Source organism: Bos javanicus, chromosome 3 (genome assembly GCF_032452875.1).
Source record: "Bos javanicus breed banteng chromosome 3, ARS-OSU_banteng_1.0, whole genome shotgun sequence".
In the NCBI taxonomy this organism is placed as follows: domain Eukaryota; kingdom Metazoa; phylum Chordata; class Mammalia; order Artiodactyla; family Bovidae; genus Bos; species Bos javanicus.
Genome location: NC_083870.1, coordinates 78,645,169 through 78,669,935, shown reverse-complemented (window position 1 = coordinate 78,669,935; position 24,767 = coordinate 78,645,169). Strand labels below are relative to the sequence as shown.

At 37.2% G+C, this 24,767-nt stretch overlaps 1 protein-coding gene and 1 pseudogene across 1 annotated transcript in view; one reads left to right on the top strand and one right to left on the bottom strand.

Moving 5' to 3' along the window:
* DNAI4 (dynein axonemal intermediate chain 4) overlaps positions 1 to 24,767 on the bottom strand; it is a 100,273-nt gene that overhangs the window by 61,203 nt on the left and 14,303 nt on the right. Inside the window, 3 exon segments of the mRNA XM_061411667.1 lie at positions 1,172 to 1,328; positions 12,259 to 12,371; positions 13,702 to 13,886. Of these exon segments, the coding sequence (XP_061267651.1) occupies positions 1,172 to 1,328; positions 12,259 to 12,371; positions 13,702 to 13,886 (455 nt within the window).
* Positions 18,654 to 19,543, top strand: LOC133244455 (translocon-associated protein subunit alpha-like; annotated as a pseudogene).

The window sequence follows — 24,767 nt, the reverse complement described above, 5'->3', positions numbered from 1 at the left end:
TTATTCTTTTCCTTTTTCTGGTCCTAGGACTTTCCCCTTATGTCTCATGTACTTTAAAAAAGTATGTTATTCAAGATCTAATTGTATTGTATTTTATAGTCCAAACAATTTTACAATATTTTATATTTGGGTAAAAATAATACCTTAATTATGCTAGTGATGAATTTTTTAGTACTATGAATCATATTCAAATTATACTTGAAGGCAAATAATCTGAATAACTATATAAATACTAAATAATCTATTTATGTAGCTATATTCGGAGAAGGCAATGGCACCCCACTCCAGTACTCTTGCCTGGAAAATCCCATGGATGGAGGACCCTGGTAGGCTGCGGTCCATGAGGTCGCTAGAGTTGGACACGACTGAGCGACTTCACTTTCACTTTTCACTTTCATGCATTGGAGAAGGAAATGGCAACCCACTCCAGTGTTCTTGCCTGGAGAATCCGAGGGACGGGGGAGCCTGGTGAGCTGCCATCTGTGGGGTCGCACAGAGTCGGACACGACTGAAGCGACTTAGCAGCAGCAGCAGCAGCCATATTAATTTAGTCAGAGCACGCTTTGGAGCAAAGAAAATTATTTGAGATAAAGAGGGGTATTATATAATGATAAAGGGGTCAAGTCTACAAAAAGATGTAACAATCCTTTATGTATATGTACCTAACAGCAGAACTTCAAAATACATGAGTCAGAAATCCATTTATATTCATTAATAAAGAGAAATGGAAAATCTGCTCTCAATAGTAAATTCCATCATATCCCCATAACACATTTTCCCTTCTTAAGTTTAAGTTGTTTTGAATATAAAATTGGCAGTCATTTCTTTTTAAATTGAAAATAATTCATATATGTATAAAAGAAAAAAATCATTAAAACCTATACTGAGACTTAGAAGCTTCCTTTATTTCTTTTGTTATTTAACTTAGTAGCTCACCTATTTTTAAAGAATATGGTACAGCTATGAGTTACTCCTCTAGGAAGAACATACAACATATATACTTTACATGTAATTTCATGGGGTACAAATATCACTTTATAGGATGCAGTTTCACAAGGCACATATACCACCAGTGTTTATCCAGAAATCCTCAAAGACAGAAACAAAGATAGAGCCCTCTGATTCAGCATTTAAATTACAAAAGCAATGTAAATGATTAAACCACACATACCTTACTTTCTCAGCTTCTTCAGATTCTACAGAAAACATAACTGTTGGTAGATTTAAAAAGTTCATTGTTTCTGTCTCTGTGAGAATTATCTCTACAGTCTTCTCCAGGTCTTCTTTTGTTATAATTTTTCCAGGTGCTGTCCTCATAACTCGTAAATCTAAAATATATAACTTAATGAAAATAATCTATTAACTGCTAATTTTAATCATCACTTCATCAAAATGTCATGATGAGTCATCCATTGCAGGTGGCTTTATATGCTCAAAGAATACGTCATGTTGTGAGATGTAGTCTGTTTAAACTTTCTGAAGCCAAACTGGATCCTATGGCTCATAAACCGTCTCTGCTGCTGATACATCAAGCTTACTCCAATATCAAGTGTATAGTCATGACTACAAGGGCATCCCATTACATCTATCCCATAATATTAACAGGGAGATTAAGGTAAATGACTGTTGATACAACTCAAAAGGAATATGGACAAGTGTATTTCCCAAATAATATGCAACCCTTCTCCGAGTCCTGAAGCTAATTTCTTGTCTATATCTAATATCTTGTCTGTATCTTCTTGTCCTTCTAATCTGTTGACTTTTGATTTAGATGATAGCCCACCTCTAATCATCTTCACCAAGAGCTCAAAAGATTCTCCAATGAAAGTTGTGGTTAAATACAGGAGAAAAACAGACTTAATATCCACACAAAAAATACATTGAAAAGAGTTAATCCCAAGTCTGTAGTTTAGTCAGAAGTCCAAGGTTCTTAAAAAATTTCACTGAGGACAGAGTTTCAGGGCTGGGAGTCTGGACTTGGTTGTGTGGGTAATAAAGGAGCCATGACAAGGATATATAAGTCAGAATTCAATGTTTTATGTTAAAAATCAGGGTGAGAAGCAGGGATCCATGAGATTCTGACATGGGTAAAGCTTGAATAGGCAAAGGGGATAAACTTTCCAGAGATTAAGGCTTAGTCTCCTTAAGAAGGCCCAGAGTATGAGAAAAACACCTTTTTCATAGCTTAAAAAAAAAATACAAGCTACTAATTCCACAAATCAATCACCAACATTTGGAACTGATAAATAAATTAGAGTATACTCATCTATGAATATTAAGTAGTAATTAAATATGATATTAAAATTATGAAAATGTTTGTGATAAAATGTTAAGTGACTAAATAGTCCATGACAAAATCCACAGTATGATTGTAACAATTAAAATACTAGTGCCCATGGAGAAGCTGAGGAAACAAAATTTTAAATTACCAATCCTTTACAGTACTGGATAATTCTTTTTTTTTTTTTTTCTTTTGAAAGAATAGAGAGACGGAGCCAAAGCAAAAACAACATCAGTTGTGGATGTGACTGGTGATGGAACGAAAGTCCAATGCTGTAAAGAGCAATATTGTATAGGTACCTGGAATGTTAGGTCCAGGAATCAAGGCAAATTGGAGCAGCGAGAGGCCAACAGGAGATACGCCATGTCCACGGTCAGGAGGGGTGGTCAAGAGGAGGTACGCCATGTCCAACGTCAGGAGCGGCGCCCGAGAGGAGATATGCCATGTCCAAGGTGAGGAGCAGCAGCCGTGAGGAGAAACCTCACGTCCAAAGTAAGGAGCAGGACGGCGCTTTGCTCGAGCAGCCGTGAGAGATACCCCATGTCCAACGTAACAGAAACCCAAGTAAGAAGGTAAGAGCTCAGAGAGGGCAACAGAGCACAGACAGACTGAAACCACGGTCACAGCAAAGTTAACCAATCTGACCACATGGACCACAGCCTTGTCTAACGCAATGACTAAGCCTGCCATCTACAGCCACCCAAAACAGACAGGTTGTGGTGGAGACATCTCACAATGTGTCCACTGGAGAGGTATATGGCAAACTTCTTCAGTATTCTTGCCTTGAGACCCCATGGATAATTCTTTTTAAAAATGTTTTTTAATTTTTATTATTTATGCAATAAATTTAAAATGAGGGAGAAATGATTTATATAGTAAATCTACCTACATAGCAGATATAGGATAAGTGAAAAAGTAAATAAAGTATCCACATGGACACAACTGGAGATATATCTAGTCCAAACTGTTAGTTTGATCAATGAAGAAAATGAGAGACAGGCTAAGTGATAAGTTTAAAGTCACACAGGCAGTTTTGAGCTCTTCTCTAAACTTCCTTTCTTTAAGACCACCAGGTCTTCATCCAATATTTAGTTACATATACCTCAAAGTAGCTACGACAAAACTAGACAGCATATTAAAAAAGCAGAGACATCACTTTGCCAACAGAGGTCCATATAGTCAAAGCTATGGTTTTTCCAGTAGTCATGTACGGATGTGAGAGCTGGACCATAAAGAAGGCTGAGCACCGAAGAATTGATGCTTTCGAATTGTGGTGCTGGAGAAGACTCTAGAGAGTACCTTGGACTGAAAAGATATTTAAACCAGTCTATCCAAAGGAAATTAACCTTGAACATTCATTGGAAGGACAGAAGGTAAAGCTGAAGTTTCAATACTATGGCCATCTGTTGTGAAGAGGCGACTCATTGGAAAAGACCCTGATGCTGGGAAAGATTGAAGGCAAAAGAAGGGAGTGACAGAGGATAAGTTAGTTAGATAACATCAACAACTTAATGGACATGAATTTGAGCAAACTTTGGGAGATAATGGAGGACAAAGGAACCTGGTGTGTTACAAACAGTCCATGGGGTCACAAAGAGTCGGACATGACTTAGCAACAACCTCCTCAAAGTACCATTATGACACAGATATGCTAATTATAAAAATGAATGATCTTACAGTAGATGGAACCAATAGAGTAACACCTTAGTTACCTACCATGATTGAGGAAAGTCGTAGATTTCTTTTACTTAGTGGCGAGGATCTACCACTCATAGACAAAACCCTAGGATGGCAGAAAGAATTTTTGTCTGGATCTCTCTAGCAACCTTTGCGTGAATGTTGGTTGAATATGTTATATATTGAGAAACTGCTTCAAACTCCACTATATACCTATAGAATTTGTCTATTCATCGACCAGACACCCTAACCCTAAATGGACTTTAAACCAGATTTAACTACATATCACTCTCCACCTAGAAACACATCACAATATATCAATCTGCCTTGCCTGTTCTTACTTACTGCTAATGATGGAGGGAACATAGTTCCACTCCTGACGATTCTTACAGAAGGAAGAAGCTCTAGAATGACAATCTCGGCTCTTCTCCACACCTTTACTCATGATTCCCATTGAGAGGGTTGCGGTAGGCCTAAGATGGTCTGATGTTTTATTGAATGGGTGGGTAAGTCTGTCAAATTTGAGAGTTTAACAGCAGGCCTTTATTCATAATGTGATATTTTGGCTTTAATATACCATATCTACATTTATTACATTTTTCAATTAATTCAGAACTGCATAGGGGGAAAGGGATGTCATTACTTGGCTACCTTCAAAGACTCCAGTAGCTAATCATCTATGAAGTCTTCCTTGGCCTCTGCATAAGCTAGAATTGGTGTGATAAAATTGCAGTGCAATTCAGTCACACAAGCATCTTATTCTCACCCTTCCTCACAAATTACATACGTATCAAGACACTTTATGAGTTCACGTAAAAGATAGCTATTATTATTCAATTGTTCTGTGAGACCACCCACAATCTATAGGTAAGACGATGTTTTGGCTCCTACCTTGCCATTAAAATCATAAGCTTTTGTAACCATAAGCCTCCTTTTGGTTGTACAGTAAAAACAATGGTTCTCAAACTTCAGCATGCAACAGAATCATCTGGAGAACTGATTAAAGACTGCTGTGACTCACCCTTAGACATTTTTTTGACATTTAATAAATATTAACTTTAGAATAGTTTTATATATACAGAAATCCACAAGAATATTACAAAGAGTTACTGTATACCCTGTACCCAGTGTTTCCTATTGTTAACATTACTTTGGTACCTTTATCACAACTAATAAACCCAATCTGATGCTTCATTATTAACAAAAGTGAATACTCTATCCCAATTTCCTTAATTTTTAACCAATGTCCTTTTCCTTTTACAGGATATATTGTAGGATATATTATGTACATGTATATACATGTAGGATATATTATGTCTATTGATTGTGTCTTCTTAAGTTTCCCTACACAGTGACAATTTCTCAAACTTCCCTTGTTTTGATGACCTTGAGTTTTGAGGAATACCAGTCATGTATTCTGTAGAATGTCCATCAGTTCAGTTTGTCTGATATTAGACAGGTTATGGATTTCTAGGAGGCAGACTACAGAGGTAAAGTGTCATTCTTATCATATCGTATCAAGGGTACATGTTATCAACATGACTTACTACTGATGATGTTCACCTTGACCTGAGGTAGACTTTGTCAGCTTTCTCTGCATTAAAGTTACTCTTTCCCTCCCCTTCTATATCCTGTACTTCTTAGAAGGAAGTTGATATGCAAAGCCCACATTTAAATGAGACAGTTAAGCTCCACCTTCTTGAAGGAGAAATATCTATATAAATCATTCGGAATTCTTTTGTATACATTTGTTCTCAATCATTAATTTAATCAGTCATTCACTTGAATCACTATGGACTCATGGATATTTACTTTATACTTTGGGTTGTAATCCACTATTACATAACATATTTTGTTCTTGAAATTATTCCTCCTATTACCATCACAAGATGTTGGCTGCTATGTCCTTTTCACATATCTCAGATTTTTTGTTTGTTTAATGTGGTTTTTTCTCTTTAATACTTATTTCAGTTCAGTCACTCAGTTGTGTCTCTTTGCGACCCCCTGAACCGCAGCATGCCAGGCCTCCCTGTCCATCACCAACTCCCGGAGTCCACCCAAATCCATGTCCATTGAGCCAGTGATGCCATCCAACAATCTCATCCTCTGTCGTCCCCTTCTCCTGCCCTCAATCTTTCTCAGCATCAGGGTCTTTTCAAATGAGTCAGCTCTTCGCATCAGGTGGCCAAAGTATTGGAGTTTCTAATACTTGTTTACTTTCTGATTTACCTTATATATTCTCTGTTCCAGTCTAGAAGCAGTCATTTCTCTAAAGACCCCTGGTTCCTTTTATTGGAGAACAGTATCAGAAACCAAGATCTAGGCACTGGGTATGCTTGTTGCTATAGGGGTGTCATTTCTTCTAGGCTTTCTTAGCAGAGAGGGCTTAAGAAATATTTGTCTATAGTAAACCCCCCCAACCACACACATATAATCTACATATACATTAAGCTAAACACTAGTTTACTCTTTCTGACTCTCAGTATCATATGGATAATTCTAACCTTCTCCCTTTGTTTGCCTGCAATCTCCAACTCCAATGACAGTGAAAAAATCTAGTGCGTACTATCTGCCTCCCACTTATTTACATGTTTAATATTAGTGCTGCTGCTGCTGCTAAGTCACTTCAGTCATGTCTGACTCTGTGAGACCCCAGAGACGGCAGCTCACTAGGCTCCCCTGTTCCTAGGATTCTCCAGGCAAGAACACTGGAGTTGGTTGCCATTTCCTTATATATGTACAATGCTTCAGATTGTTAACTCTCACTCCAGTGGAAAATGACTCTATCCAAAAAGAGTATGGAGGCTATGTGTACCTCCATGCTTTTAATCTTCTAATCTCCATTCAATTTCAATGTTACTTAGAGCTATACCTCCCCTGACATCCCAGTGTCTCAGTGAAGTAGTCATATATTTCTAAAGCAATTAGATTCTTATGTCACAGTTTGTATTTCATTCTGGGTGCTCTGATCTCTTGAATTTGTTTTTTTTCAATGTAGTATATTAAGGTTGACTCTTTGTGCTGTAAGAGTCTATGGATTTTGATAAAAGTATAATGTCATGTGTCCACTACTATGGAATCACACAGAATAGTTTCACCATCCTAAAAAATCCACTGCACATTTCTTTTCACATGGACTATTTCTTTGATGTTCAGGATTCATTCTATGATAATTAAATCAGAATTCTGGACATGTGATCTAGGTCATCAGTATTTTTAATACTAATTTATAAAAGTGTTATATATTAGAAGCATGTGGGAAATTTTTAAATATACCCAAAAGTGTGTTATAGCAGGACTGAACCAGCTTGCAAGGGGCAATTATTAAATTATCAGGAATTTTGTAAGCTAATCATTAAATAGTCATTATTCAAAATTAAATTATATAAACTTACAACTAAATACATATTAAAAACAAAGATAATAACCACTCAAAAATGACCACTTCCTATGTTATTAAATTTTATTATTCTCTAGACTCTTGAAGTTATTTATATTTATTGCATCTGTATTGTAAAAATACTGAATAACAATGTTTCACTAAGCATGTCTTGTAAGCTTCCCACTCAGAAATTTCATGTTGATAGCTTGAATTTGTTGGGGGTGAAAATATTTATACCACAGAAATTGGCAAATACTACAAATCAGGACTTTCTCTACTTCAGAGTAGGTTAGTTTTATACTTATCAGCACACCACTTCTTATGCCTAACCCCCTCTGCCAGATATTCCTATATTGTTGGCCTAGAGTAAGACATGAGTGTGGGAAATTTTTAAAGGTATATAGATTATGTTACTGTGCATTCAAGATTTAGAAATGTGAATCTAAATGAGTTGCCAGGTCATCAGTTTAGTTCAGTTCAGTCGCTCAGTCGTGTCTGACTCTTTGCGGCCCCATGGACTACAGCACGCTAGGCCTCCCTGTCAATCACCAACTCCCAGAGTTCACCCAAACCCATGTCCATTGAGTGGGTGATACCATCCAACCATCTCATCCTTTGTCGTCCCTTTCTCCTCCTGCCTTCAATCTTTCCCAATATCAGGGTCTTTGCAAATAAGTCAGCTCATCGTATGGTGGCCAAAGTACTGGAGTTTCAGCTTCAACATCAGTTCTTCCAATGAACACCCATGCCTGATCTCCTTTAGGAGGGACTGGTTGGATTGCCTTGCAGTCCAAGGGACTCTCAAGAGTCTTTTCCAACACCATAGTTCAAAAGTATAAATTCTTCGGCACTCAGCTTTCTTTATAGTCCAATTCTCACACCAATACATGACTACTGGAAAAACCAGTTTGGTTTTGCCTCACTTACAGAGGCTTGATTTTGTAGTTAGAATTAGCCAGCAAACCAAGATGATATAAGCATCGATACTATTCTTCAACACTTCTGGAGGTGAAGTTTTGATACTTTTGATTGTTTTTGTTAGAAACAAGTAGAGGTAGTAGCTGTGCTGGGATTCTCCAGGCAAGAATACTGGAGTGGACTGACATGCCCTCCTCCAGGGGATTTTCCCAATCCAGGGATCGAACCTGTATCTCTTAAGTCTCTTACCTCGGCAGGTGGGTTCTTTACCACTAGCACCATCTGGGAAGTTCTTAGAGGTAGGCCTCAAGGCAAATTGTTACATAAAGATTATTGTCTTTTTCTTAAGAGCAATGAAAATTCATTGAAGGGTTTTAAGCAGTGAGAATGAAGTTAGATTGCTAAAAATATCATTGTAATAGGGATAGAGTAGGATAACTAAATGGTTTAGAAATCCCTCTAAAGGATTAAAGACAGAAAGGGAATTTTAAGGGAGTTTGGGGAGACTGTTATAAACTACTGGTCAGTAGTTTATAACACTGACCACTCAAGAAAAGAATCTACTAATCTAGCAAAAATCCACACTACCTTGAAGAAAGACCAGGTGCATCTAAGCACCAGGCACACTCAAGCCACAAACTCTGATTGTTAAAACGCAAGACAAAATATATATAGGGTCTGAATCTTGTTATTAATACATGAAGTCAGGGAGTTAATGGTTCTTGAAAAGTAGAATTTCTGCATGTAGTCAAGACAGAAACACAGGTGAAAAGGGAAAGAAAGTAGGTGAAAGGGGACATTATACCAAAACCCGAGATGAATTACTATGTGGTGGTGGTGTAGTCACTAAGTTGTGTCTAACTCTTGTGACACCATGGACTGAAGCCCACCAGGCTCCTCTGTCCATGGGATTTCCCAGGGAAGAATACTACAGTGGGTTGCCATTTCCTTCTCTAGGGGAACTTCCTAACCCGGGAATTGAACCCAGGTCTCCTGCACTGCAGGTGGATTCTTTACTGACTGAGCCACCATATGTCATCATCCTTCTAATAATATAGATCTGATTTAAATAGTGTCATGACAGTCCCCATTAGAACATATAGGGTCAAAGGAAGAACTAATGATGCAAACCATGCTGTCTACCCAAATATGAGGAAGAAGATGATCTTCTCTCCTGCCCACTTATTCTTTAACTCTAAAAAAACAAAAGCCCTTTTTGTTCTCAGGGCTGTGTTCCCTTGTTGGCCTGCTTGTAGTTCTCACAGGAATCCTGTGCTTATATAAATCCACTCTTATCTATCTTTGCCTCACATTGAATTCTTTCTGCAAGGAGACAAAAGAATCTGAGCTTCATTAAGTCCTGGCACAAGGTGAGCAGTATCAATTAAAAGACAGTGGATTTGAGTTCCCTCTCAAGTTAGGGAATTGTAGGTTCAAGCCCCAATATAAGGTGTGGCTTAGTTTGAGTCGCAACCAAGGAGTGTGGTTTCAACTCTGCATGTAGTTTGGAAAAAATTGGAAGGTGGCAAGAATATATGTAGAGACTGCTGGGGAGGTTATGACAATAATTTAATTCTCTTTCTTCCATCCTGAGAGGATGGGCTTCTTCCTACAACAGACATTCCTAATGTCTTAATTTTCACTGCTAAGCCTTTCTCTCTTCTGAGGCCTCTTTCCATTAATACTGCCTGAAAAATCAAGTATTTGGTTTTTCCAGCCTCTCTTGAAGCTGGAGGTTGCAGTGTGACACAGTTCTGGCCAGTGAGATAAAAGCAGAAATACACAGGAAAAAGGAAAGCTTCTGGGAAACGTTTACTCTCCTGATAAATGAGGGAGATGGTACTGGTGCCCAGAGTTGGGACAGGTATTATGAGGTCCTGTGGCAAGAAACGAGAAACGGCTGAAAAAAGGATAGCAGAGCTGCCAGTTCTGATTCTGATATAACTATGCCACAAACACAAAGCCAAAAGCTATCTACCTTTTAGTTCAGTTCAGTTCAGTTGCTCAGTCATATCCGACTCTTCGAGACCCCATGGACTGCAGCACACCAGGCTTCCCTGGCCATCACCAACTCCCAAAGCTTGCTCAAACTCATGTCCATCGAGTCAGTGATGCTATCCAACCATCTCATCCTCTGTCATCCCCTTCTCCTCCTGCCTTCAATCTTTCCCAGCATCACGGTCTTTTCTAATGAGTCAGTTCTTCTCATAGGTGGCCAAAGTATCAGAGCTTCAGTTTCAGCATCAGTCCTTCTAATGAATATTCAGGACTGATTTCCTTTAGGATTTACTGGTTTGATCTCCTTCAGTCAGTCCTAGGGACTCCTAAGAGTCTTTTCCAACACCATAGTTCAAAAGCATCAATTCTTTGGTGCTCAGCTTTCTTTATGGTCCAATTCTCATACCCATACATGACTACTGGAAAAACCATAGCTTTGACTATATGGACCTTTGTTGACAAAGTAATGTCTCTGCTTTTTAATATGCTATCTAGGTTGGCCATAGTTTTTCTTCCAAGGAGTAAGCGTCTTTTAATTTCATGGCTGCAATTACCATCTGCAGTGATTTTTGAGCCCCCCAAAATAAAGCCTGTCACTGTTTCCATTGTTTCCCCATCTGTTTGTCGTGAAGTGATGGGACCAGATGCCATGATCTTCATTTTTTGAATGTTGAGTTTTAAGCCAGCTTTCTCAATTTCCTCTTTCACTTTCATCAAGAGGCTCTTCAGTTCCTCTTCCCTTTCTGCCATAAGGATGGTGTCATATGCATATCTGAGGTTATTGATATTTCTCCCGGTCATCTTGATTCCACCTTGTGCTTCATCCCACCCAGCATTTCACACGATGTTCTCTGTATATAAGTTAAATAAGCAGGGTGACAATATACAGCCTTGACATACTCCTTTCCCAATTTGAAACCGTCCATTGTTCCATGTCTGGTTCTAACTGTTGCTTCTTGACCTGGGTACAGATTTCTCAACAGGCAGGTCATGTGGTCTGGTATTCCCATCTCTTGAAGAATTTTTCACAGTTTGTAGTGACCCACACAGTCAAAGTCTTTGGCGGAGTCAATAAAGCAGAAGTAGATGTTTTTCGGGAACTCTTTTGCTCGTTTGATAACTCAATGGATATTGGCAATTTGATTTTTGGCTCCTCTGCCTTTTCTAAATCCAACTTAAACATCTGAAAGTTCTCAGTTCACATACTGTTGAAGGTCTGGAAGGAATAGCAACTCCATGTATATCTACCTTTAACTTCCTTTAATGTGGAAAAACTGTCTTCATTTAAGCTAATAGTAGTTGGGTATTCTGTTACTTGTCAGAAGCATTCTGTTACATAGTCTAACACCAGAACAAAGAGTTCATTAAGCACTTTTCCTATAAATAGTTTAACTAATCCTTCATTGTCATCTCAGAGGAAAAGACATCCATACCACACTCCAGCGCAAATGTTCCTCAAGGAAATAGCCACTTCTTCCAGTGCTTTAGTCAACCACTATTTCCTCTTTGATCTTCACTCACATAATCCTTCGTATTATCTCATGTTTTTATCTTCTACCTGGACTGAGTCTCTCCAATTTGTTCTCCTGACAAATTACTAATTATCTTTAAAAACCCAATTCAAAAGTCAATAATGTTCTTTATGAATGTTCTCCTGCTTTTTACTTTCCACCTCATAGTAATCTTTTCTAAGTGTTTCCATCACATTATGTCTCACTATGGAATCGATCACAGTATATCAGAATTATTTGTCTCCTGAGTTAGAAGCTGAGCCTTTTTAAACAGGGTTTGTGATTACTGAGGCTGTTGGTGCAAGGGAGTCACTTGAGAATTTTACAAACTATATAAACATTACCCTGATAATTCTCATGTAGCTGTGGCACAAGCCAGCATTTCGGAGTGATTACCATAGTTCTTCTGTCTCAAACACCCAAAAAATAATGAGCACATTTACAAAGAAATAATGAAGTGTTACTTAAATAAAAGACTGGATTCTCATTACCTGTAAAACTAGACAATCTTTCCCGTTTAAAGGACGGTTCTTCTAGGTCTTCTGCCATTGATTCACTAGTGGATACACTTGACTTAGAAACTGTGCTGCTTCCTAAAACTGACCTTTAGCAATGAAAAACAACATTATTTATTTATTCATATGTCCTTATAGGCAATTAAATGTATAAATGAAAACTATCAGATACACAGAAATCAAATACACTGTAATCATATAAGCAAAAGTGATAAAAATAATTCTTTAAAAATTAAGTTGATGATTAGTGTTCTTTAAGTAAAAGTCTTAGTCCTTTTGTCTAAAGTCTTTCAATGTATTCCCAACAGTATGTTTAGGATAAAAATCTAAAATACAGCCTATCTACCGAGATTCTCCATCTCATCATCATATCACAATTCTTCTTTTTTTTAAAGTTCCTCAACCTTATGGAGCTCTCTTACCTCAGGGCCTCAGCCTGGAATACTCTGCCTTTAATCTTCACCAGGTTTCTGCTCATTATTCAAATCCCATCTTAAATGCACTTTTATTCAATTTGATAAATGTCTTCTCAAGATTTAATTTAAAATAAAGTTTATATATTTGGTGGGAAATCAATACATTGAAGAGTCCAAAAATAATTTCCTTTAAACATAGGAACTTAACATTACTCCATGATATTACATACTTTTTCCTTTCTATTTATAGTTTCAACTGGACTCCAAAAGGTTGGGCTCAGTTTATTGGAACATGCTTTATTTTGCACAGAACTCCCATGGTATCTGTATGGCAATTTGGAGGTAGATTCTAGACAGCATATTTTCTCCTAAAATTTCGTGCTTAGTTAACATCTAGAACTTTTAATTTGTCAGATTGAAAGTTACACACTAAAGTACTTCCCCATGATCTTTTAGATTGTTTTAGGAATACTGTTTTATTATCACAAAGATTGAACTTCTCTATTGGAAGCTCTAAAAAATTTCAATTATGTAAGTATCTGCATATGTAAAAGCAAAACAGATGATTTACCAAAAAAAAGTTCTAAAACAAGACAGAAATCAAAGCGTAGGAGAATAAGGATTTATATGGAAGAATAGGGAGGAAAAAAAGGGAAGCCCCTAATTGCAGCATAAAAGAAACTGAAGAAAACTAAAGAAATATGTCTGTAATGCTAGGTCCCATCTTTTTGGTTCCTCAGGAAATCTTGAGTAAAATCTATATATGTTTTCACAAATATATATAGAATATATATATTGGTAGGAGTTGGTAGGTGTTGGTAGGAGTATAGACGTAAGCCCCGCATCTCGTTAAAACACATGACGAACACGAGCGGTGGCACACTAGGATGAGAGAGCAGAGCTGGCAGACAGGACAACTGACATCTAACTTCCACAAGTGCAACTTAAATGGAAATATGTAGTAAGATATAAACACAAAGAAGCATAAAATAGTATACTCTACCTTGTAAACTGCCCTAACATACTAGGATTTATTGTATTTTGATAAAGGCTATAGGAAGCTATGAAGTCTGACGTATGTGATCCGTCTTGTGAAGTCAATAGTTTATTTGGCTTTCCTGTACTGGAATATGGATCTGGACGGTAAAGAGGTTTGGGAGTAACATCAACTCCATGTATATCAGTCACCTGTAGAAAATAGTGATTTAAAATAAAATAAGTAAAAAAGATGCGGTTTCTGTATAACAAATTCTAAAACTAGGGATAAAAATGGTAGAGAAAAAGATAAAGTGTGTAGGATAGGACAAACATGAAAAATTGAATGATAAAAGATTTTATGTTTAAAAAACTTCTAAACTGAGGTAATACAACTTAAAAAAATCTCATTCATGTTTTATCTATATACAAGTAATACATATTAATTTTGAGAAAATTAAAAAATGTAGAAAGATAATTCTGATTGTTAATATTTTGGTATATTTATATATAATCTTTAAAAAACCCACAATTTTTCATTTAACATTTTATTAATATACATTACCCAAGTTACTACACATTTTTGGCTTATATGTTTTGGGCTAATTTTCAATTATGAAATTTAACACATACAGAAATGTAATTAAAACATAACAATATAGTTAAATAATACAAAGCAAACATTGTTATAATTGCAACTAAAGTAAAAAATTAGAACACTTAAAAGAACCTCTAGGAGACTTTGCTTCTTCTAGACAAAAACAGCTCCGCTGGTTTTTGCTTCTTCTGTGTTACTGCCTCTCCCTCCCTCCCAAGTGAATATAATTAACTTGATTTTGGCAGTTATTTTCTTTCTTTTTTTAATAGTTTTTTTAAGTATGCATTCCTAAATAACAGCATTTACTTTTAAAAACTTATATTGAAGTAATATATACATAGACTTATACACATAAATGATAGCTTAACATATTTTCATAAACAGAAGACACCCAGGTACCTACCATTCAGACTTAGAAAATTACCAGCATGTTAGTAGTTCCTTCCCTGAGTCTCCATCTCCTACACCAAAGGTAATGATTATTTTGACTCCATGGATTAGTTTGGCCTGTTTGTAAACTTTATCTTGATGAAATCAGGAAGCGTGTACCCTTGGTATCTGGTTTCTTTTGTTCAAAATTATATCCACATTTGTGAGAGCCATTCATATGGTTAAGTAGAGTTGCAGATGGTTAATTTTCACTGTTGTGCAATATTCCATTGTGTCAATATATCACAATTTATTTATTGTTCACAGATTTTCGGTATTTCCCCAATTTTTGGCTAGTACAAATGACGCCACTATTAAGATGGATGTGCATGTTTTGCTGACTATACTGTATGAATTTATGTTGGGTGTATGCCTGAGGGAGATCCCTGGGTAGGGAATTATTTTATGTTCACATATAGTAGATACTGCTAAAAGGTTTTCCTCCCAAGTGGTTCCCACCAACAAAGTATGAGAGAATTCTGGTTTGTACAGATTTTGGTTAGCACTTAGTATTTACCTAGTTTGGCAAGGCAATTTAGTTTTTAAAATTTATAATAGTCATATATTATGACTGAATTATCTGACATCTTCTGTTCAGCAGCTCATTTTTATTTATCTCTCCATATTGTTGCATGTATAATTGTTTATAATCACCAATAATTTATTGGTGATTGGTTGTGTCTGTTGGATTAGCATATCATATTTTATTTATCCATTTTACTTTTAATTGACACAGAATTGTTTCCAGTTTTTGGCCATCATGAAAACTGTTTCAATAAATATTTATGTAAAAGCATATTGTTATACACAGAATGCATTTCTGTAAGGGACAGATAGATGTGGAATTGAAAATCCCATGGACGGAGGAGCCTGGTGGGCTGCAGTCCACGGGGTCGAGAAGAGTCGGACACGACTGAGCAACTTCACTTTCACTTTTCACTTTCCTACATTGGAGAAGGAAATGGCAACCCACTCCAGTGTTCTTGCCTGGAGAATCCCAAGGACGGTGGAGCCTGGTGGGCTGCCGTTTATGGGGTTGCACAGAGTCGGACACGACTGAAGTGACTTAGCAGCATGATTAGATAACACCAAACTCTTTTCCAAGTTGACTGTAAGCTGTTCATGATTACCAGCATTGTGACAGTTGCTGTTATTCTATATTCTCATCAACAACTAGCACTGTCAGATTTAGAAATTTAAACTAGTATGGGTATAGGTATACAGGTATCTCATTTTGAACTTTTCATAAAGTTGAACTTCTTGTCATATGCCTATTCCCATTCTGACTCCCTTTTTCGGAGGAAAATGTCCCATACATGTCCTTTGCACACTTTTCTATTGAGTTCTGTCTCTTTAAAATTTACATTAGAGTTCATTAAACGTCCTGCAGTCATGAAGTCAAATGACGGTTGCTTCTTGGAAGGAAAGCTATGATAAACCTGCTGCTGCTGCCGCTAAGTTGCTTCAGTTGTGTCCGATTCTGTGCAACCCCATAGACGGCAGCCCACCAGGCTCTCCTGTCCCTGGGATTCTCCAGGCAAGAACACTGGAGTGGGATGACATTTCCTTTTCCAATGCATGAAAGTGAAAAGTGAAAGTGAAGTCGCTCAGTCATTTCCGACTCTTCGAGACCCCATGGACTGCAGCCTTCTAGGCTCCTCCATCCATGGGATTTTCCAGGCAAGAGTACTGGAGTGGGGTGCCATTGCCCCCACTCCAGTGTAAAACACTCATTAGTGTAAAACACTAAGATCAACATTCAAAAAACTAAGATCATGGCATCTGGTCCCATCACTTCATGGCAAATAGATGGGGAAACAATGCAAATGGTGACAAATTTTATTTTCTTGGGCTCCAAAATCACTGCAGATGGTGACTGCAGCCATGAAATTGAAAGACGCTTACTCCTTGGAAGAAAAGCCATGATCAACCTAGACAGCATATTAAAAGCAGAGACGTTACTCTGCCGACAAAGATTCGTCTAGTCAAAGCTATGGTTTTTCCAGTAGTCATGTATGGATGTGAGAGTTGTATCATAAAGAAAGCTGAGCAGTGAAGAATTGATGCTTTGAACTTTGCTGTTGGAGAAAACTCTTTAGAGTCTCTTGGACAGGAAGGAGATCAAACCAGTCAACCTGAAAAGAAACCAACCCTGAATATTCATTGGAAGGACTGACACTGAAGCTGAAGCTCCAATACTTTGGCCACCTGATGAGAAGAGCTGACTCATTAGAAAAGACCCTGATGCTGGGAAAGATTGAAGGCAAAAGGAGAAGGGGATGGCAGAGGAAGATGGTTAGATAGCATCACCCATTCAGTGGACATGAATATGAACAAACTCTGAGAGACAGTGAAGGACAAGGGAGCCTGGTGTGCTGCAGTCCACAGAGTCACAAAGATTCAGACATGACTTAGTGACTGAACTACAACAAAACGTCCTATGAATTTTTTCTGTTTTATGCGTTGAAAATGTCATCTTTTACTTTATGGCTTCATTTTCCTTGTTGCTGTTGTTCAGTCACTCAGTCATGTCCAGCTTTTTGCGACCGCATGGACAGCAGCACGCCAGACTTCCCTGTCCTTCACCATTTCCCAAAGTTTGCTCAAACTCATGTCCACTGAGTCGGTGATGCCATCAAACCATCTCGTCCTCTGTTGTCCCCTTCTCCTCCTGCCTTCAGTCTTTCCCAACATCAGGGTCTTTTCTAATGAGTCACCTTTTCACATCAGGTGGCCAAAGGATTGGAGCTTCAGCTTCAGCATCAGTCCTTTCAATGAATATTCAGGATTGATTTCCTCTAAGGTTGGCTGGCTTGATCTCCTTGCAGTCTGAGGGACTCTTAAGAGTCTTCTCCAACACCACAGTTCAAAAGCATCAATTCTTTGATGCTCAGCCTTCTTTATGGTCCAACTCTCACATCCATACATGACTATTGGAAAAACCATAGCTTTGACTATACAAACCTTTGTTGGCAAAGTAATGTCTCTGCTTTTTAATATGCTACATTTTCTTTGTAGTATCTTTTAATAAAAAGAAGTTCTTTTTCTTAGTGCAGTTGAATTTATCACATTTTCCTTTTTGGTTTACATCTTAGATTTTTCATCCAGGAAAACATTCCCAATCCTTAAATTATGAAAATATTTTTGCTTTTCATGTTTAGAACTATAATACACCTGGAATTGAGTTTTGTGTATACTATGAGAAAGGAAGCCAATATGTTTTTATTCCGTATGAATACCCAATTGTTTCAACAACAATTTTTTAAAACCCTAATATTTTCCCATTACTCTCTAGTGTACATTTATTATAAAACAAGTGTTTATATGTGCTTGAGTCACTTGTAGACTTTTTGTCTATACCTTTGTTAATGTTACACTTTTTATAAAATTTGTTACCTAGGAGAGTAAGTCCTTTCACATGGTTCTTATTCAAGAGTATCTTGGGGACTTCCCTGGTGGAACAGTGGATAAGAATCCACCTGACAATGCAGGGGACACAGGTTGGATCCCTGGTCCGGGAAGATTCCACATGCCAAGGAGCAACTGAGCCTGTGTTCTAGGGCCCACGAGCCACAACTACTGAGCCTGCATACCACAAGTACTGAAGCCTGCACGCTCTAGAGCCATCAAGCCACAACTAAGGAGACCTTGTGCCACAACTACTAAAGCTTGCGTGCCCTAGAGCCAGCAAACTGCAACTAATGAGCCCACATGCTGCAGTTACCAATGCTCATGCACCTAGAGCCTGTGCTCTGCCGCAAGAGAAGCCACCATAAGCCCATACACCGCAACTAGAGAGTAGTCCCCACTCTCCGCCTCTAGAGAAAACCCATGCACAGCAACGAAGACAGAGTGCAGCCAAAAATAAAAATAAATAAATGAAATCTTTTAAAAAGGGTATCTTGGATTTGCACCGGAGCAGCCGAGAGCTCTCGCGATCGGGCCCTGGATGCCGGAGTGGCCGCGCCATGAGGTCCCTCCGCCGCCTGCTGCTGCTTCTGCTGGTGCTCCCCGCCACCCTCCTGCTCCGAGGCGGCCCAGGAGGCTCATTGGCAGTGGCTCAGGATCTTACAGAAGATGAAGAAACAGTGGAAGATTCTATAATTGAAGATGAAGACGATGAAGCAGAGGTGGAAAAAGATGAACCGACAGATTTGGCTGAAGATAAAGAGGAAGATGATGTATCAGGTGAACCTGAAGCTTCACCAAGTGCAGATACAACCATCCTGTTTGTGAAAGGAGAAGATTTTCCAGCAAATAACATTGTGAAGTTCCTGGTAGGCTTTACAAACAAGGGTACAGAAGATTTTATCGTCGAGTCTCTCGACGCCTCATTCCGTTACCCTCAGAATTACTAGTTTTATATTCAGAATTTCACTGCTCTTGCTCTGAACACGGTCGTGCCGCCCCAGAGATAGGCAACCTTTGAGTACTCCTTCATCCCCGCAGAGCCCATGGGCGGCCGGCCCTTCGGTCTGGTCATCAACCTGAACTACAAGGATTTGAACGGCAATGTTTTCCAAGATGCTGTCTTCAATCAAACAGTTACAATTATCGAGAGAGAAGATGGGTTAGATGGAGAAACCATATTTATGTACATGTTCCCGGCTGGTCTCGGGCAGCTGGTTGTCGTCGGCCTTCATCAGCTCCTGGAATCTAGAAAGCGCAAGAGGCCCATTCAGAAGATAGAGATGGGAACCTCAAGTCAAAACGACGTTGACATGAGCTGAATTCCTCAGGAAACTGAACCAGATCAATAAAGCTTCACCAAGAAGGTTGCCCAGGAAACGGGCACAGAAGAGATCAGTGGGATCTGATGAGTAAATGTTCCTTTGTGCAACAATTCGGTCTTTACTTAACCCGCCCTAATGTTTTTCGGCCTGATGGGAATTAGTGCAGAGAAGCCGTATCACCATAGAAGGCGGCTACTACTTATGTGTGGACTGAGCAATCAGTCTGTGGTGATCACATTGCTGAAAATGCACTGCATTAATTTTTCTAAAGTAACAAATTTGTTTTTTTTTAAACCATTAAAATCTATGTATGTGAAAAAAAGAGTATCTTGGTTATGCCTATGCTTTAGCAGTTTTATATAAACTTTAGTATTACCTTGATAAGTTCCTGGAAAAAATAAAATAAAAAAAAACAACTTTTGAGATTTTGACTGAAATTGCAAAGAACCTATAAATCAAAATTTGGGTAAAACTTATATACTTAGAATATGGGCTCTTATTATGCATAAACAGCTCTCTCTCCAATTGTTTGGGTCTTAATATCTCACAGCAAAATTTATAGGTTATATGTATCTTTGTTAAATTTATCCACAAGTATTTAATGCATTTTAGTACTATTATAAATGGCATCATTAAAAAATATGTAATTTTTGAAATATGTGTGGCTGGTATATACAAATATATATTTTTTGCTTTTGATTATTTTTGTTATCCAATAATCTTGCTAAGCTCTTACTAATTTGATAATTACTAGGTGATTTAAAATTTTATATGTAGATAATTGTGTCATCTACAAATATTCAAAGTTCTGTTTCTTCCTTTTCCATATCTTATACTTTACATTTCTTTTTCTTATCATACTGAAATGCCTAAGACTTCCAAGAATGTTGGATAGAAACGGTTCCTTCTTAGAAATGCTTTACCATTAAATATGATCATTGCTATAGGATTTTATAAATAACAGTAAGGAAATGTCTTGTGATTTCATTTCAGAAGAATCTTTTAAATCTAGAATAAAATTTTTATCTTATCAAATACTGTATTGAGATGATCGTACGCTTTTTTTCCTTTAAGCTATGAATGTGGTGAATTACACTGATGGATTTTTAAATGTTAAACCAATATTAATTCCTTGATATAAACTCAACTTTCTTACAATGTTTTGTCTCTATTGTTATTGAATTTTGGTATTTTATTGAGGATTTCTCCATCTATGTTTCCAAGTGAGACTGACTTGTAAAGTTTATTTCTCATACTGTTGTAGTCAGATTTTGATATCAGGATAAGTCTAGCCTCATAAAATGTTTTACGGTATACCCACTTTTCTTGTTCTGTTTTTGTCCTTATGTGTTTGGCATGTATCACTAGTGAAACCATATGGGCCTGGAATTATCTTTGACAAAAGATTTTTAAATTACTCATTTCTTTAATAAAAGCTTCCAATTTTCATTTTTATTTTCCTCTTTTTAAAATGTTAATTTTTCCATTTTATATCAATTTTCAAATCTTTCAAAATTTAAAATTGGCATAAAGTTACATACAATCTGCAAGGATTATCTTTTTAAATAGCTTTGAAAGTGTACATGTCAGTGGTTTTTAGCGTATTCACAGATATGAGCAACCATCACCACAGTTAACTTTAGAACTACCTCAAGAAGAAACTCTGTATCCTTTGATTCTGACTCCCTAACACTTGTCTCTCCCAGTCCTTGTTATTGTTATTCAGTGGACAAGTCATATCTGACTCTTCAGACTGTGGACTGTAGCATGCAGGCTCTTCTGTCCTCTTCTATCTCCCAGAATTTACTCAAATTCATGTCCATTGAGTCAGTGATGCTATCTAATCATCTCATCCTCTGCTGCCCCATTCTTTTGCCTTCAGTCTTTCAGTCCAATCTCCCAGTCTTAGGCAACAACTAATGTATTTCATGTCTTTATAGATTTCTCCATTCTGGACTTTTATGCGAGTGGAATCACAAAGAGTGTGGTATTTTGTAACTGGCTTGTTTCATTTAGTATAATGGTTTCAAGATTCACCCACAATGCTGCATGCATCAGTAGTTCGTTCCCTTTTGTGGTTGAAAAATGTTCTACTGTATGAATATATCACATTCTGCTTAGTTATTTGCCCACTGTTGGATATTTGGGTTGTTTCCACTTGCTGACTATTATGAATAGTCAGGGTTTGAAGTTTCAGGGTTTGAAATATATCTTAATTTCTCTTGGGTGTATATATATCTAGAGGTAGAAGTGCCAGGTCATTTGGTAAGAGTATGTTTAAACTTCTGCTGCTGAGTCATTTCAGTCGTGTCCAATTCTGTGCGACCCCATAGACGGCAGCCCGCCAGGCTCCCCCGTCCCTGGGATTCTCCAGGCAAGAACACTGGAGTGGGTTGCCATTTCCTTCTCCAATGCATGAAAATGAAAAGTCAAAGTGAAGTTGCTCAGTCGTGTCTGACCCTCAGCAACCCTATGGACTGCAGCCTACCAGGCTCCTCCGTCCATGGTATTTTCCAGGCAAGAGTACTGGAGTGGGGTGCCATTAAACTTCTGAGTTACTACCAAACCATTTTCCAAAGTGTCAGGACTATTTTATATTCCTATCAGTAGGGTTCTGGTTTCTTGATATCCTTGCCAACAGTTGTCATCAGACTTTTTGATTCTAGCCATCCTAATGAGTATAAAGTAAAGATCTCACTGGTTTTGATCTGCATTTCTCTGATGACTAATAATGTCATGCATCTTCCCATGTGCTTTTTGACCATTTATATATTTGACTCATTTCTTTGGAGAAATGAGTATTCAAATTCCTTGACCAATTTTTAATTGGGTTATTTGTCTATTATTTTTAGTTGTAATTCTTTATATATTTCATATACAAATCCCTTAACAGATAGATCATTTGCAAATATTTTCTCCCGTTCTGTGGGTTGACTTTTTACTTTCTTGATTATGTTCTTCAAAACACAAATATTTTTAATTTTGGTAAAGTCCAATCATCTGCTTTTTTTTTTTTTCTTTTGTGGTTCACATTTTTGGTGTCATATCTGAGAATCCTTTTCAAAGTCCAAGGCCATGAAGATTTACCACTTCTAAGGTTTTTAGTTTTAGCTTTATATATATGTCTTTGATTCATATTGAATTAATTTTGACATGGTATGAGGTAAGGGTCCAACTTCATTCTTTTGAATGTGGCTATCCAGTCATCCCTACACTATTTATTGAAGACCCTCTTAAAACAGTCATCAAACCCTTATCAAAAATCAGTTGACCATTGATGTAACAGGTTTATTTCTAGACTCAATTCTATTCATTGATCTGTATGTCTATCCTTGTGCCAATCAATACCACACTATCTTGATTTCTGTTGATTTGTAGTAAATTTTGAAAATGGGAAGTGAGAATCTGCTTACTTTATTCTTATTCTTCAGGAGTATTTTATCTATTCTGGGTTTCTTGAAATTCCATATGAATTATAGAATCAATTGTCAATTTGTACAAAGAAGTCTGCTGGGATTTCTAATAAGGATTGTATTGAATCTACAGATCAAATTGGGGAGTACCGCCATTTTACCGATGGTAAGTTTTTCCACTCATAAATTTTGGACGCACTCCCATTTATTCAGATCATTGTTAATTTCATTCAGTAATGTTTTACAGTTTTTGGAGCTGAAGATGTCACTGCTATTATTAAATTTATTTGTAAGTACTTTACTGTTTTGGATGTGACTGTGAAATTGTTTCCTTAATTTTAAAATTATTCCAAATGTAAAAACTATAATTTATTTGTATATTGATCATGTATCCTGCATCTAGCAGAACTCATTGGTTAATTTTAATTGTTTGTTTGGCCATGCTGCAGCTTATAGAATTCTAGTTCCTTAACCAGGGATTGAACCTGGGCCACCACAGTGAGAGGACCAAGTTTGAACCATTAGACTGCCAGGGAGTTCCCTAGTTTTAATACTTTTTGGTGGGTTTCTTAGGAGTTTATGTACATAACATTATGTCATCTGCAAACAGAGATTTACCTTTTCCTTTCCAAACTGGTTGCCTTTTTTTTCTGCCTAATTGCTATTTTTAGACCCTCCAGTACAAAACTGAATAGAAGCAGCAAGAAAATTTTGTCTTGTTCCTGACATCAAAGGGAAAGCATCCAGTTGCCTGCTAAGTTGATGCTAGTGGGTTTTTCATAAATGTCCCTTATCAAGTTGAATCCCCTCTATTATTATTTTAAGCATTTTTATCATGAAAAGATGTTGGATTTTGCAAAGTGCTTTTTCTAAATCTATTGAGATGATCATCACTTTTTATTCTACTGATATGAGATACAGTAAATTACATTGATATTAAGATATTAAAGTACTTTGCATCCCTGGGATAAACCCTTGGTAACTGTTATGGGCTGAATTGTCTCTCCCTACCAAAAAATTCATATGTTGAAGCCCTAACTCCCAGACCTCTCAATGTGACTGAATTTAGTGATAGGGCCATTAAAGAGATAAGTAAAATGAGGTAATCCAATCTGACTAGTGTTTCTAAGGAAGGGCAGATTAGAACATTGTTTAAGCCATCCAGTTTGTGATATTATCTAATGGCAGTCTTATGAAACTAATGCACTCAAGGCATAAAATTCTTTTTATGTGTTACTAGATTACTAGTAACTGTAGGTTTTTCAGAATGCTTCTAAGGAAATTCTTTCTTTTTCAAGTTAGTTGAAATGGTTTTTTATTAATTTTTTATCATTAATGGATATTGAATTTTTCAAATTCTTTTTATCTGTTGTGATAATCACATTTTTTTCAGTCTACTGATAAGACAAATAGTACTGACTTTTGAATATTAGAACAACCTTGCATGTATTATCTCCGCTTGGTCATGATGCATTATACCTTTTACATAGTGCTGTTGATACTATATAACATGTATGTAATATATAATGTATATGTAATATGTATATAATTATTATGGACTGAATGTTTTTGTATCCACCAGATTCATATGCTGGAACTCTGATCCCAGTGTGATGGTATTGGGAGGTGGAACCTTTCGAAGGTAATTAGGTCATGAAGGTAGCACCCTCACAAATGAGATTAGTGCCTTTACAAAAAAAAACTAGAGAGCTAGCTAAATCTCTTTCCACCATGTTAGGATACAAAGAAAGTTGGTAGTCTGCAACCTGGAAGAAAGTCATCACCAGTACCCGACCATTTGCCACCATAATCTTAGACTTCCAGTCTCCAGAACAATAAGAAATAAGTTTATAAGCCACCCAATCTACAGTGTTGGGGGCCAGAGTGAGGTACTCCGCCCATGGCAAAGGTCATGAGGAAG